The sequence below is a fragment of the Monodelphis domestica genome, chromosome 2 (assembly GCF_027887165.1).
Source record: "Monodelphis domestica isolate mMonDom1 chromosome 2, mMonDom1.pri, whole genome shotgun sequence".
Classification (NCBI taxonomy): domain Eukaryota; kingdom Metazoa; phylum Chordata; class Mammalia; order Didelphimorphia; family Didelphidae; genus Monodelphis; species Monodelphis domestica.
In genome coordinates, this window is record NC_077228.1 from 306,876,439 (window position 1) to 306,888,643 (window position 12,205).

General features: G+C 36.4%; 1 protein-coding gene across 3 annotated transcripts in view; it reads left to right on the top strand.

Annotated features, from left to right (window-relative positions):
- The window catches only part of BAG2 (BAG cochaperone 2), a 55,359-nt gene that overhangs the window by 39,636 nt on the left and 3,518 nt on the right, over positions 1-12,205 (top strand). For 2 of the 3 annotated variants that reach the window (XM_001371853.4, XM_056814346.1), the window contains exon 3: positions 8,212-8,321. In XM_001371853.4, the coding sequence (XP_001371890.2) occupies positions 8,212-8,321 (110 nt within the window). Of the gene's footprint in view, positions 1-3,401; positions 3,590-8,211; positions 8,322-12,205 lie in introns of all 3 variants that reach the window. The other variant, XM_056814345.1, reaches the window with a different exon arrangement.

Here is a 12,205-nt window from a genome sequence, read left to right on the forward strand (position 1 = left end):
GCTGGAGGAGATGTGGCAAAGTAGGGACATTAATGCATTGCTGGTGGAGTTGTGAATTGATCCAACCATTCTGGAGGACAATTTGGAACTATGCCCAAAGGACTATAAGAGACTGTCTGTCCTTTGATCCAGCCATAGCACTGCTGGGTTTGTATCCCAAAGAGATAATAAGGAAAAAGACTTGTACAAGAATATTCATAGCTGCACTCTTTGTGGTAGCCAAAAACTGGAAAACGAGGGGATGCCCATCAATTGGGGAATGACTGAGCAAACTGTGGTATATGTTGGTGATGGAATACTATTGTGCTAAAAGGAATAATAAAGTGGAGGAGTTCCATGGAGACTGGAACAACCTCCAGGAAGTGATGCAGAGTGAGAGGAGCAGAACCAGGAGAACATTGTACACAGAGACTGAGACACTGTGGTACAATCAAACATAATGGAATTCTCCATTAATGGCTTTACAATGTCCCTGAACAATCTGCAGGGATCTATGAGGAAAAAAAACAAACTATCCTCAAGCAGAGGACAAACTGAGGGAGTAAAAACACCGAGGAAAAGCAACTGCTTGACTACAGAGGTTGAGGGGACATGATCGAGGAGAGACCCTAGATGAGCTCCCTAATGCGAATACCAACAACAAGGAAATGGTTTGGGAGCAAGGACACATGTGGTACCCAGAGGAATCGCACGTCGGCTAGGGGAGGGGTAGAGGGGGAGGAAAAGAAAATGATCTCTGTTTCCAATGAATAATGTATGAAAATGACCAAATAAAATGCTGTTTTAAAAACTTAAAAAAAAAAAAAAGAAAAATGTTGGTGGGCAGAACAAGAATCAGAGGAAGGCAGCTGCTGCCAGTGAGTATGATAAGAGATGAGGGGTTAAGATGAAGGTCAATTTGCCATTGCAAATTAATAGCTTTACATCTTCAATATATGTTTTTCCTTATTTTGAGTGTTGATTATTTCCTAAATTACTGAAAAGAAAACTAATCACCCAACATTATAAATTTCTAAGTATCTAGATTCAATAAACACATCAGTGTTTATTGTGTTTATTGTTTATAGTGTAAACAAGGCAACTATGGCATAAAATAAAATGAGCTAGAGATGCAATTAATAACTTTTGGAATCTCTAAGGTGTGTCTAATCACCCATACTTTTGTTTTATTTTTATAATTGTGTTAGAATTTTAAGTAAAAAGTTTAGAAAGTATGAAATGTCTGGGTTCGAATCCAATCCCAGACCCTGGGCAATTCACTTAATCTCTCTGTCTCAGTCTCCTTATTTGTACAGTTAAGGTCCATTCTGACTGAATCTATGATCTTATGTTTCTTATGGGAGAAACATATTTAATCATTCCTTTCTGTTATTATTTATACCTTCAAAAAAGCCTTTTCTACATATTTACTTTTGGTTTCTGTGATGACAAGAGATGTACCACATATACTGTATGTTCATTCTTAAGCACTTCCTTTAATCTTTTTTCTGACTAGTAGCTCCACAGGTTTATACTGATACTGATATTATGTCACCATTTTTAGGACAAGGAATGTTTTGTTGGTCTTCATTATATTCTGTTTGAACATGAACTCAAAAGGCGTGCTGAAAAATTAATCATTTCCTTCAGCACCTCCTCATTTACTCATCAGGTGTGTGTTTCCTGTGTCAGTACTAAGGAATTTGATTCAGAAGTTTTTGTTTGTAGCATGAATTTTTCATAGAGAACCACAATATTTCTCATATGCTTTGGGTCTAAATGTTATCTATTAATAAATATAATAATAATATATTATGTAATTTGTTACATACATCTTATTTTTAAAAACAAATTTTTGTTGAAATATTTTTACATCATTTATTTCCCAACATATTCCTTTCTCATTTTCCCTTTTCCCCCAATAAAGCCATCTCTTAAAACAAAGAATTAAAAAGAGATTCGTGTGTGTGTGTGGTGGGGGAGAGGAACTATTGAGCAAAGATAATCAATATATCAAAAATGTTCAAATTTGTATGGAGTTTTTCATTACACATAGTGCCTGCCCTCTGCAAAGAAGTCAGGAAAGGGATATTCTCATATCTATTCTTTGGGGCCAAGCTTTCATTTTTAACTTTGTAACTTTAAAAAAAAATTTATTCTTCTTTTCATTTCCATTTCCATATACACAAAACAATGTGTATATTGTTTTCCTGATTCTGCTCATTTTATGTCTTCCCATATTTCTCTATATTTACCATATTCATTTTTACACAGAAATCTTCCATTTTTTATGTGCTTTTATCTACTTTTTATCTACTTTCTTTTCTGGTTCTTTGTTACTAAAAAATGCATTTTGTAAAGTAAATATTTTGGTGTATAGATATAGCTATAAATATAGCAACAGAACCGCTGGCTCAAAGAATAAGCACGTCTGAGTAACTTTCTTTATACAATTTCAAATTTCTTTCCAGAAGAATTAAACTTGATAGCTTGAACAACAGTGCATTAGTGTGTCTGTCTTTTCAGAACCCCTCTAATATTTTTTACCTTACCTTTGTCTTAGAAACAATTCTAAGACAGAAGGGCGAGGGCCCGGCAAACTCGCTTAAGAGACTTGCCCAGGTCACACAATTAGTAAGTGTTTCAAGTTTAAATTTCAATTCAGGTTCCTCCAGACTCCAGGCCTGGCATTCTGTCGCCACCTAGCTGCCCTTAACAATGACTTTCCATCTTTTGTTATCTTGTCCAGTTTGTGGTTTGAGAGGTGAAACCTCAGAGTTGTTCTGTTTCTCTTGTTAGTGATTCAGAGCATTTTATGGATGTTTCCATAATTTTCTTTGAGAACTCTTTGTTCATATCCTTTGAATACACATATTAGGGGACAGCTTTTGTTCTTATTACTACTGTTAGTTGCCAATGTATCTTCTCTGAGTATCTGATCAGATTTTAATTTTCGGTCGCTTCCCTTCAAATCAGGCAAAAGCTTTTAAGTGGCATAAAATTAGGCAGCTAAGGTGGTGCAGGAGATAGTGATGAACTTGAAGTCAGGAAGACCTAAGTTCCAATACACCTTAGATAGTTTCTAGTTGTGTGACCTTGGGCAAGCTTGCCTCAGTTTCCTCAACTGTAAAATAAAAATAATAAAAACATCATCCTCAGGGTTGTTCTGAGGATCAAATGAGTTATTTGTGAAATTTGTGAAATGGTGCCCAGCACATAGTAGGCATTATGGAAACACAAGCTAGCTATTTTTATATTAACAATGTAATAATATGATAATAAATATTATTTTCTTTTATAATCACCATTCCTTGTTTCTTAAAAACTTACCCTCTAGACATAGCTATCACATATATTAATTTTTATTATTCTTTAAAAATGAATGATTTAAAAATGAAATATTTTGTTTTCACATTATCTAGATGTCCTCCTGCATTCCTCCTCTTCTTTACTCACTCCTAGGAAACCATCATTTTGAAACAAAGATTTTGTTTAAGAGAAAAATAATCAGCAAAACCAATAAATCTATCATCATAAAGAATGTTTCACACCTGGGGACCTCCCCACACCTCCTCCTTTGTGAAAGAATTGGCAGGAAGGTAGAGGAGAGGTATGGAACATCTCATTATCTCTTAATGGGGCTAATCTTGTTCTTGATAATTTTCAACATTCATTTTCACTCATCTTGTGACAGTTCTATCCACCTGTTGTTTTAGGCATTATGTTTATTATATTGTTGGTTCTGTTTACTCTACTTTGCATCAGTTTATATATGTCTCATCCTCCTCTGTATTCCTCAAGTTTGCTGGATCTGATTTTCTCTCTTTTACACTTTGTATTGCTGAATCTGATTTTTTCTCTCATATAAATTCCCCCTTTTCATTTTGTGCAGATTTGTTACCTTGACAATTGCACCGACTTTGAATAAGTTACTTACTTTAAATTTGTGTAAAATTTGTTGCTATTGTATGAGTGTGTGTAAGATTGGTTAAGATTACATGAATGAGGATAAGACTCTGTGTGAATTTTTTCTTTGTAGATTTCTCTTTATTTCCAGATTCTGATAGATTTCTTGTAAGATTTTAGATGTAAAGTGAGTCCCTCTATCAGAATCTATGCTGTATGGAATGCTGGATCTGGGGATGATCTCTTTCAGATGTGTCCTGACTACAAAGGCTGTGTTATTCTTTTTGGCTGGATATGCTTCTGTCCACCAGGTTAATCTGTCCGCAATCACTAGGGCATACTTATATCCTTTGTCACTAGGCATGTTGATGTAATCTATCTGCAAGCATTAAAAGGTTGTGAAAGCTAAGGTTTACCCCCTAATGCTTTGCTTCTAAAATGACCTTGGTTGTATCGCCTGCAAAGATCACATGCCTGGCATACTTTTATTGCATATGTAGATATCCCTGGAGCTGCCCCAAATCTTTTAATTTTGTCTAACAATGCCATAGTGCCATAATGTCCTTTGGAATGTATGAGTTTGCAGAGATGATAGTACAATATCTTGGGCAGAATAGGTTTCCCTCCTTCTGCTATCCAGATCCTATTCACTAGATTTGCTCCCAATCATTGTTTCCATGACAGAACCTCTCTTTTATTGTAAGTTTGTATGATATCTTGCTTTTCTACTAGAGAGAAGTTCAGCACATGTATGGGACCAAATCTGGCTGCAAATTTTGCTGTTATTTCAGCCCTATTATTCCCTTGGGATACCTTATCTTTGCCAAAGGAGTGAGCTTTGCAATGTATTATAGCTATTTCTTTTGGCAACAGAACTACATCTAAGAGTTGTGATTTATTTCCCATAAGCTATGTGTTTTCAGCTGATGTAATGAACCCTCTTCTTCCATATATCCCCTACCCAGTGCAAAACCGAGAATGCATAATTCGAGTCACAATAAACATTGATTCTTTTGTCTTTACCTAAGATGAGAGCTATTGCAAGAGCTTTTAATTCTGCTCCCTGAGCCCTGACATGGCTAGGCAGAGAGGCATGCCAGAGCATGTCAGTTTGGGTGACTACAGATGTACTGGTGACTCTTTTGTTTCAATGTATGTGAGAAGATCCATCAGAAAATAACTCCATGTCAGTATTTATGAGGGGAGTATGTTTTAAATCCTGTCTGGACTTCTGCACTAGATCTGCTGTTTGTGCACAGCCGTGTAGTGGCTTTTCTGTTAAAGGTAAGTGAGGAATAAGAGTTGCTGGATTTAATGGTGCACATTGGTGTAGAAAGAGGTTTTCATTGCCTAGTAGGATGATGTCATAGTGGGATAATCTGGCAAGTGTAAATGCTTGTATGCTACTCATTTTTAGTATTTTCTCTATTTGATGAGCAGAGTACACATGCAATCTGCATCCCAGAACCAGGTCATTGGCTTTTTTCACCATTAGAGCGGCCGTAGCTATGCATCTCAAGCAACGAATCATGCCTTGAGCTACAGTATTCAGTATGGTACTATAATATGCAATTGGCCTCATCTGCAGTCCAAAGGTCTATGCTAGGACTCCAGAAGGTATCCCCTTTGACAAAGAGATGGAATTCCTTGGTGTAATCTGGAATTCCCAATTCTGGAGCTGTGAAAATCGCTTGTTTCAGTTGTGAGAGAGCATTCAAGTGTTCCTTTGTAAGTTTTAGGGGTTCTTCCACTTCATTCTTAGTTAAATCAGTCAGACACTTGGAGATGTGAGAATACCTAATTATTCACTGCCTTGAAAATCCACAAATCCCTAGAAATGCCCTCAGCTGTTTGTTTTTGGCAATCCTAGCTTTTGAATGTCTGCTATTCTTTTGGTAGAGATTTTTCTAATGCCCTTCTCTAAGATGAAGCTTAGATAGTCTACACTAGGTAAGACCCACTGCAATTTTTACAGTTCTATTAGCAGTGTTTTTGAATCTTGCAGGCATGTTCTAGCAGATGGGGATGCAAGCAGGAGGTCATCCACATAGTACACTATTTTGCTATGTTTGTCTGTTTGTAAATCTGTTTCTCTGTCTGTTAAATATTGATTCTCTACCTCTTCTTGTGAAGTTTTAATGATTCTAGATCTCTTTTCAAAAATTTGCAAAATATTGAACACTTTCAGAACAGCCCTGGACCAATCAGGTCCAACAAATCTGATGGTCCCCCCATTGGAATGCAAAGATGTTCTGACTCTTGGGGTCCAATGGGACCATAAAATAGGCACTTGTGAGGTTCATGGCGGTATACCAGCTAGCTGAATTGGGTATCTCTGATATGATGGGATAGAGTGATTGTGTGAGTCCTTTTTATAAAGTTGTTGATCACCCTCAAATCCTGCATGAATATCCAACTGGGTCTTCCATCAGATGTTTTTTGTTCATTTTGATTGCTAGGATTGGGCTATTGTACTCTGAGATTGTAGGTCTCAATATGCCTTGCTCCAGTAGACTCTTGATATTTGGAGTTATGCCCTCTATGGTCTCTTTGCTCAATTTATATTGAGAGATTTTGGGAGGTGTTCCTTCTTTCACCTCAATCTTTACTGGTGTTGCTGATTTAATTCTTCCAAATCATTTGAATGTCTAGCCCATATGCCCTGTTGTATGTCTTTGGAGATTTCAAACATTGATTTGTCTATGTGCAGCTGATCAGGTGTTTTATCAAATTGCCCCAAGAATAAGAGTGGATAATGTTTCAATGATTGTTTGGGCAAATGCAAATAGATTTTCTCTGATTGTTCACAGTGAATAGACCCCCCAATTTTGCATAAAAAGTCCCTCCCCAAAAGGTTGTTGGGGAATCCAGGTATTAATAGGAAGGTGTGATCAATTGATAGAGGACCTAGCTTTACCATCTTTGGTTCAAATTTTGGAGCTCTTTGTATTTCCCCGGTAGTCCCAGCCATTGTCACGCACCCAGGTATGGTGCTGTTCCCTGGGAATGACATGAGATCTATAAAGTGTTTTCCACAATGTGCTGTAAAATTAAGGGGAAGACTGACTTTAAAACACCCTTTTCCCATAAAAATCAAAAAAATTCACACCAAAGGAGAAAACATGCACAATTCAGGTAAAGAAGCTTAGACAAAAGCAGAAGAGATTGACATGTAGCTTTAATGCAACACCACTTAGTAGCTTGACAAATGGAAAATAGCACTTTTTTCTGTGAATGGGAGAAACTGAGGAGTACATCTGGTAGAGGACAGGAATTTGTATATTAATGAACCAGACAACTGGAATGTAAAATAACTAAATTGTTGTCTCTTGTTGAGCTGCTGTGTAAAGTGCTACTGGTCATCCATGACACTGCCTAGGTTACAGAAGACTCTTTTTTAAAAAATTGGTTTATATTTTTTTAAACCCTTACCTTCTGTCTTGGAGTCAATACTGTGTATTGGCTGCAAGGCAGAAGAGTGGTAAGGGCTAGGCAATGAGGGTCAAGTGACTTGCCCAGGGTCACACAGCTGGGAAGTGTCTGCATCCAGATTTGAACCCAGGACCTCCCATCTTCTAGGCCTGGCTCTCAATCCACTGAGCAACCCAGCTGCCCCCTAAAAATTGGTTTATTGATCATGAAGAGGACTAGATTAAAATTACTTTTGAAGCTCTCTTGGAATGAGAATGTAGTAACAATTTGTAGATAGCTTGTTATTCTGTAGCAGAGAGGTCAGTAAATGACTGCAAAATGAGAGTGCATTAAAAGAAAGAGCTAAGGAACCAGGCCAAGAGAGTCCATACAGAACTGTAGTGAAGTTGTCTGGATATTCATTTTAGATGATGACCAAGAGCTGAAAGTTATTCACATGATTCCTGCTTCCAGAAGAGTTCCTGGTCAGTGAGAGCAGCTTTAGGGAGGTTCTAGTTTTGTCCAGTTATAACAAACAGGTGTCCCAAGAAATGTTAAAGTGATTTGGAAATAAAACACTCAAAATTACAGAAGATTTTTCCTTGCTCACACAGGAGCTGTGTGACCTAGAGCTGGTCTCCATGTTGACCTTCAGGTGTGAGTCTGCCTAGGAGGCACTAGGTTATTTGTGTACCTGACAAGTTGGAGGGGGACCTACTTTTTACACTGTTCATACTTGTTCTACTACACACAGGTCTTTTCAACAAAGAGAAACAATAAATGTCATGAAGAAATTAACAGCCTTCCTCATTCTCTTCAATTCTGAGTTCAATTTAATGATTCAAACATGAATAATAAAAAGCCACAGGAGTATCTTTCATGTGGTAACAGATTTTTTTTTACCCTCCAATTTAGGGTTGAAGCTTTGAGAGATGCAGCATCTGCTGTAGAACAAGAAAAAGAAATTCTCCTAGAGATGATCCATTCTATACAAAACAGCCAAGAAATGAGACAAATCAGTGATGGTAAGAATTCTTTCCCAAAGCTACACCATCAATATTTATGAAATACTTGCAGTGTGTGAGTAGTTCCTTTTATGTGTGTCTGAATATTTAAAATATACATTTACCCTTCACGTGGAGTTCCAACTAAACTAAGAAATAATCCAAATACAGCTTTTCACTTGAAAATTTTTTACACATTGATTTGCTACAGAAACCTAAGCCAATACAACACTTAAAACCAATGAAGGAATTTTTAACTTTGGAAAAGGACCACACCAGAAATACACAGCATGACCTTTGGTGGGAGCATATTAGGTTTAATATTTTAAGTATTTTTTAATTTTTTATACTTTTAAAAATATTTTAAGTATTAGCATATTGGACCAATGCGAGGTCTAAAGAGGATGTAGAGTAACTTAATTAAATTAAGGTCTCACTTATGTGACTATTAGTCTTTAATCAAACTCAAACTTCAAGACCTTCAATTGGAATCAAGTGAGAAAGGCCCGAGAATAACCTCAACCCCCCAAACCTCCCCCACAGAAACTTGGCACTAAATTCCTGCTCATACCAAATGGGTACTTTCTTCTAAGACTGTCCCTTATATCTTTGCTAATTTAAAATGAAACCTTAACACAAAATGGGAGTGTGTTCATCTGTATCATTCAACTACACTTACTTATTATAAAGGAGGATGTCCGGTGTGCCCCAAAAGAGCATGAATAAAAAATCGCACAAAACAAGAAATTCAGAAGGGAGACACAAACAGATCAGTTTTGTTAGTACCATGTTAAATTCTATATGCGCTTTTTTTAAGCCCTTACTTTCAATCTTAGAATCAATACTGTGTATTAGTTCCAAGGCAGCAGAGTGGTAGTGGTAAGGGCTAGGTAATGGGGGTTAATTGATTTGCCCAGGGTCACACAATTAGAAAATGTTTGAGGCCAAATTTGAACCCAGGACCTCCCATCTCCAAGCACGCACGACTCTTTATCTACCGAGCCACCTAATTGCCCCTGTATGTACTTTTAAACAATAAACTATACATAAGAGAAGTTTAATTTCACATACAATCTTTTTTTTGTTCCTTGCATATTAAAATATTTGTTAATGATTATGAAGCTCATAATAAAAAATAAAATTTAGATATTAGAAGCTCATAAATAATATACAAATAACAACTAAATATCAAAGGAAAGGAAGGGGAAAAAACAAAGAAAATTAGATCAATTATGAGATGGGAAAAAAGAATTTTAAATATAATAATGTGTCCTTGGCATAAAAATATGATGTGATTCTTTGGTTTAATTTGTTTTTCGACTAGAACTGAGGAACCTTCATCAATACCTCTTATGGCCAAAGGTAAATACACATTTGTGAGCTAACAAATAAGGGTTAGGTATACAAATCAAGTTAATTGAATCTCACAGATTTACTATACAACTTCGGTCTCAAATGCATTTTGAGCTGATCAACTAACTTATTTCTCCAGAAAAGTACTTAATAAGAAAACACAGAAATAAAGTTGTGAAATAAGATACAGAGAGACCATATTTCCTCATGAATAACCAGATTATTTCCTTACCATTGGTCCTGCTATTCACTTAGTCTAGATTCTATTCACCAGATTCAACTAAATTGCTCTCCTCTTCACCCATATGCTATATGTATATATTTTTTTTCTAGCAGGTTCTGAATCTTTAAATGATAAAGAAGGGTTCTTGCTATCTTTTACAAGTGTTAAGATCCCATTGGTTAGTTTTCCTCTAATTCTCCATTTATCAAGTTATTTTTTAATTTAATTTTTTTGGTATTCTGAATTTGAAAATATCAGCAAATGTGAACATTTTTATATCTAAAGGAAAAGAAAAAGATAACATATGAAACTATTAATCTCTACTACATACAAATTATTTCTTTTTAAAAATCATATAATAACTTTAATACCTTGGTTTCAAAGCTGTCTAGTTTATTTATTTCCCTCCAAATCTCTTTCTGTTGTGTATTTTTAAAAATTCTTCATTGATGCTTCCTTTCCCTTTCCTCTTTTTCTTGACATTTTTACGAGTAGCCTCTTTTTCCTCTGCCCTATCTCCCCAATTAAAAAAACAAAGAACAAACCTCTCTTATAGCAACTAATCATAGAGAAAAATAAAATTTTATAACAGCCATTTACAATAAGAATATTTCATTTGACATCTCGAGTCCTCCTCTAACACGAGGTTGCAGTGTTTCATCGCCAAGCCTCTGGTATCATGTCTGGTCATTGTGCTAGTCAGAATCCTCAAGTTGCTGTTTCCTATAATATCGCGGTCATTGTGTAAGTTATCTTGGATCTGCTCACTTCACTCAGCATCCATTTATACAAGCCTTTCTGGGTTTCTCTGGATCCATCTCTTTCATTCTTTCTTTTTTTTTTAAATTTTTTTTCTTTTTTAAATTTTTATTTGGTCATTTCCAAACATTATTCATTGGAAACAAAGATTTTCTTTTCTTCCCTCCCCCCCTCCCTCCACCTCTCCCACAGCCGACACACAATTCCACTGGGTATCACATGCGTTCTTGATTCAAACCCATTTCTCTTTCATTATTTCTTAAGGTACTGCAGTATGCTATCACTTCTATGTGCCCTAATTTGTTCATCTGTTTCCCAGTTGATGGGTCCCCTAGTAGTTTCCTGTTCTTTGCTATGGCAAAAAGCACTGCCATAAATATCATATCCTTGTTTTGAATCAATGGGCCTCAGATTCATTTATCCACACTCTAAATGTAGAACCTTGGGAGGCTGTTGGGTTTATTTTGTTATTTTCACGTACGATTCATAAATTATTCTGGAGAGCCTATATCACTACCTTTCATGACCCATTTTATTTAACACCTCAGAATCTGAAGAGTTGTAAATATTTCAGAGATAAGTGAATCCAACCCTGCCAAATCATGAATTCCATCTTTCAGCATTTCAGAAAGCTGACAGCCATTTGCTGCTTGAAGCACCTCTATGGATGGAAAATAACTAATTGAACTTCATCTTTTCTTCAAGCATATTGTAAGATATATGCTGCAACCTAGATAGCCTCCGTTTCTGATCTTTTCCTGATCTGCTACTATAGTTACTCTTAAAAAAGGGGGTGGGGGGAGGGGCTATGGCATCAGTTTGGCATGACTTGTTCTGATTGACGTCTATAGTTCCTAAGAGCTCACAAGCCCTCTGTTTAACAATATGTTAAAAATGTCACCAGAAATCAATGAAGTGTCTACTTTTTAAAAACTGGGGCAGGTTTCCTTCACTAGTCCCATGACACATCTCCCATTTGCCACGATTACACAAAGATCACAGAGAGCAATTCAGTCAGTCAACAAGTAGTTATAATTTAGCAATACCATCTGTAATTGTTTTTAAGGCTCTCGCATGTGGTTTTGTCTAGATCAGATAACATTCATTAAGTGCACCTCAGTGATCCCTTAATTATCTCAGATTTCAATTTCCTGTGAACTATTTTTATTTGATCCTTTCCAGTTTGTCTGAAGGTCTAGAGCCGTGCCGTGAAGAAAGTTCCAGATTTGGAGTCAAAAGATCTGGGCTCAAGTCTTGGCTTTGCCACTTGCTCCATGTGATCCATAATGTTGAATAACCGATTTCACCTTAGGGGGCCTGAGTTTCCTAATATCTGTGAAGTGAGGGGTTGGGCTGCCCTCTAAGGACCCTTTCGGTTCTAAATCTATAATCTTAGTAGAGAAAATTAAGCAAAAAAAAGAGTAGAGTAGTTCTGTCTTCTCTCCAACGTATATTATCTTCCCAGCCATGACAAGCTGGGCTCCTTTCTTTCTTGCTGATCTTTTTGCTCTCAACTTAACTAAAAAAATAGAGACCATTTATGAATTTGGAATATATTGTAAACCTAAGT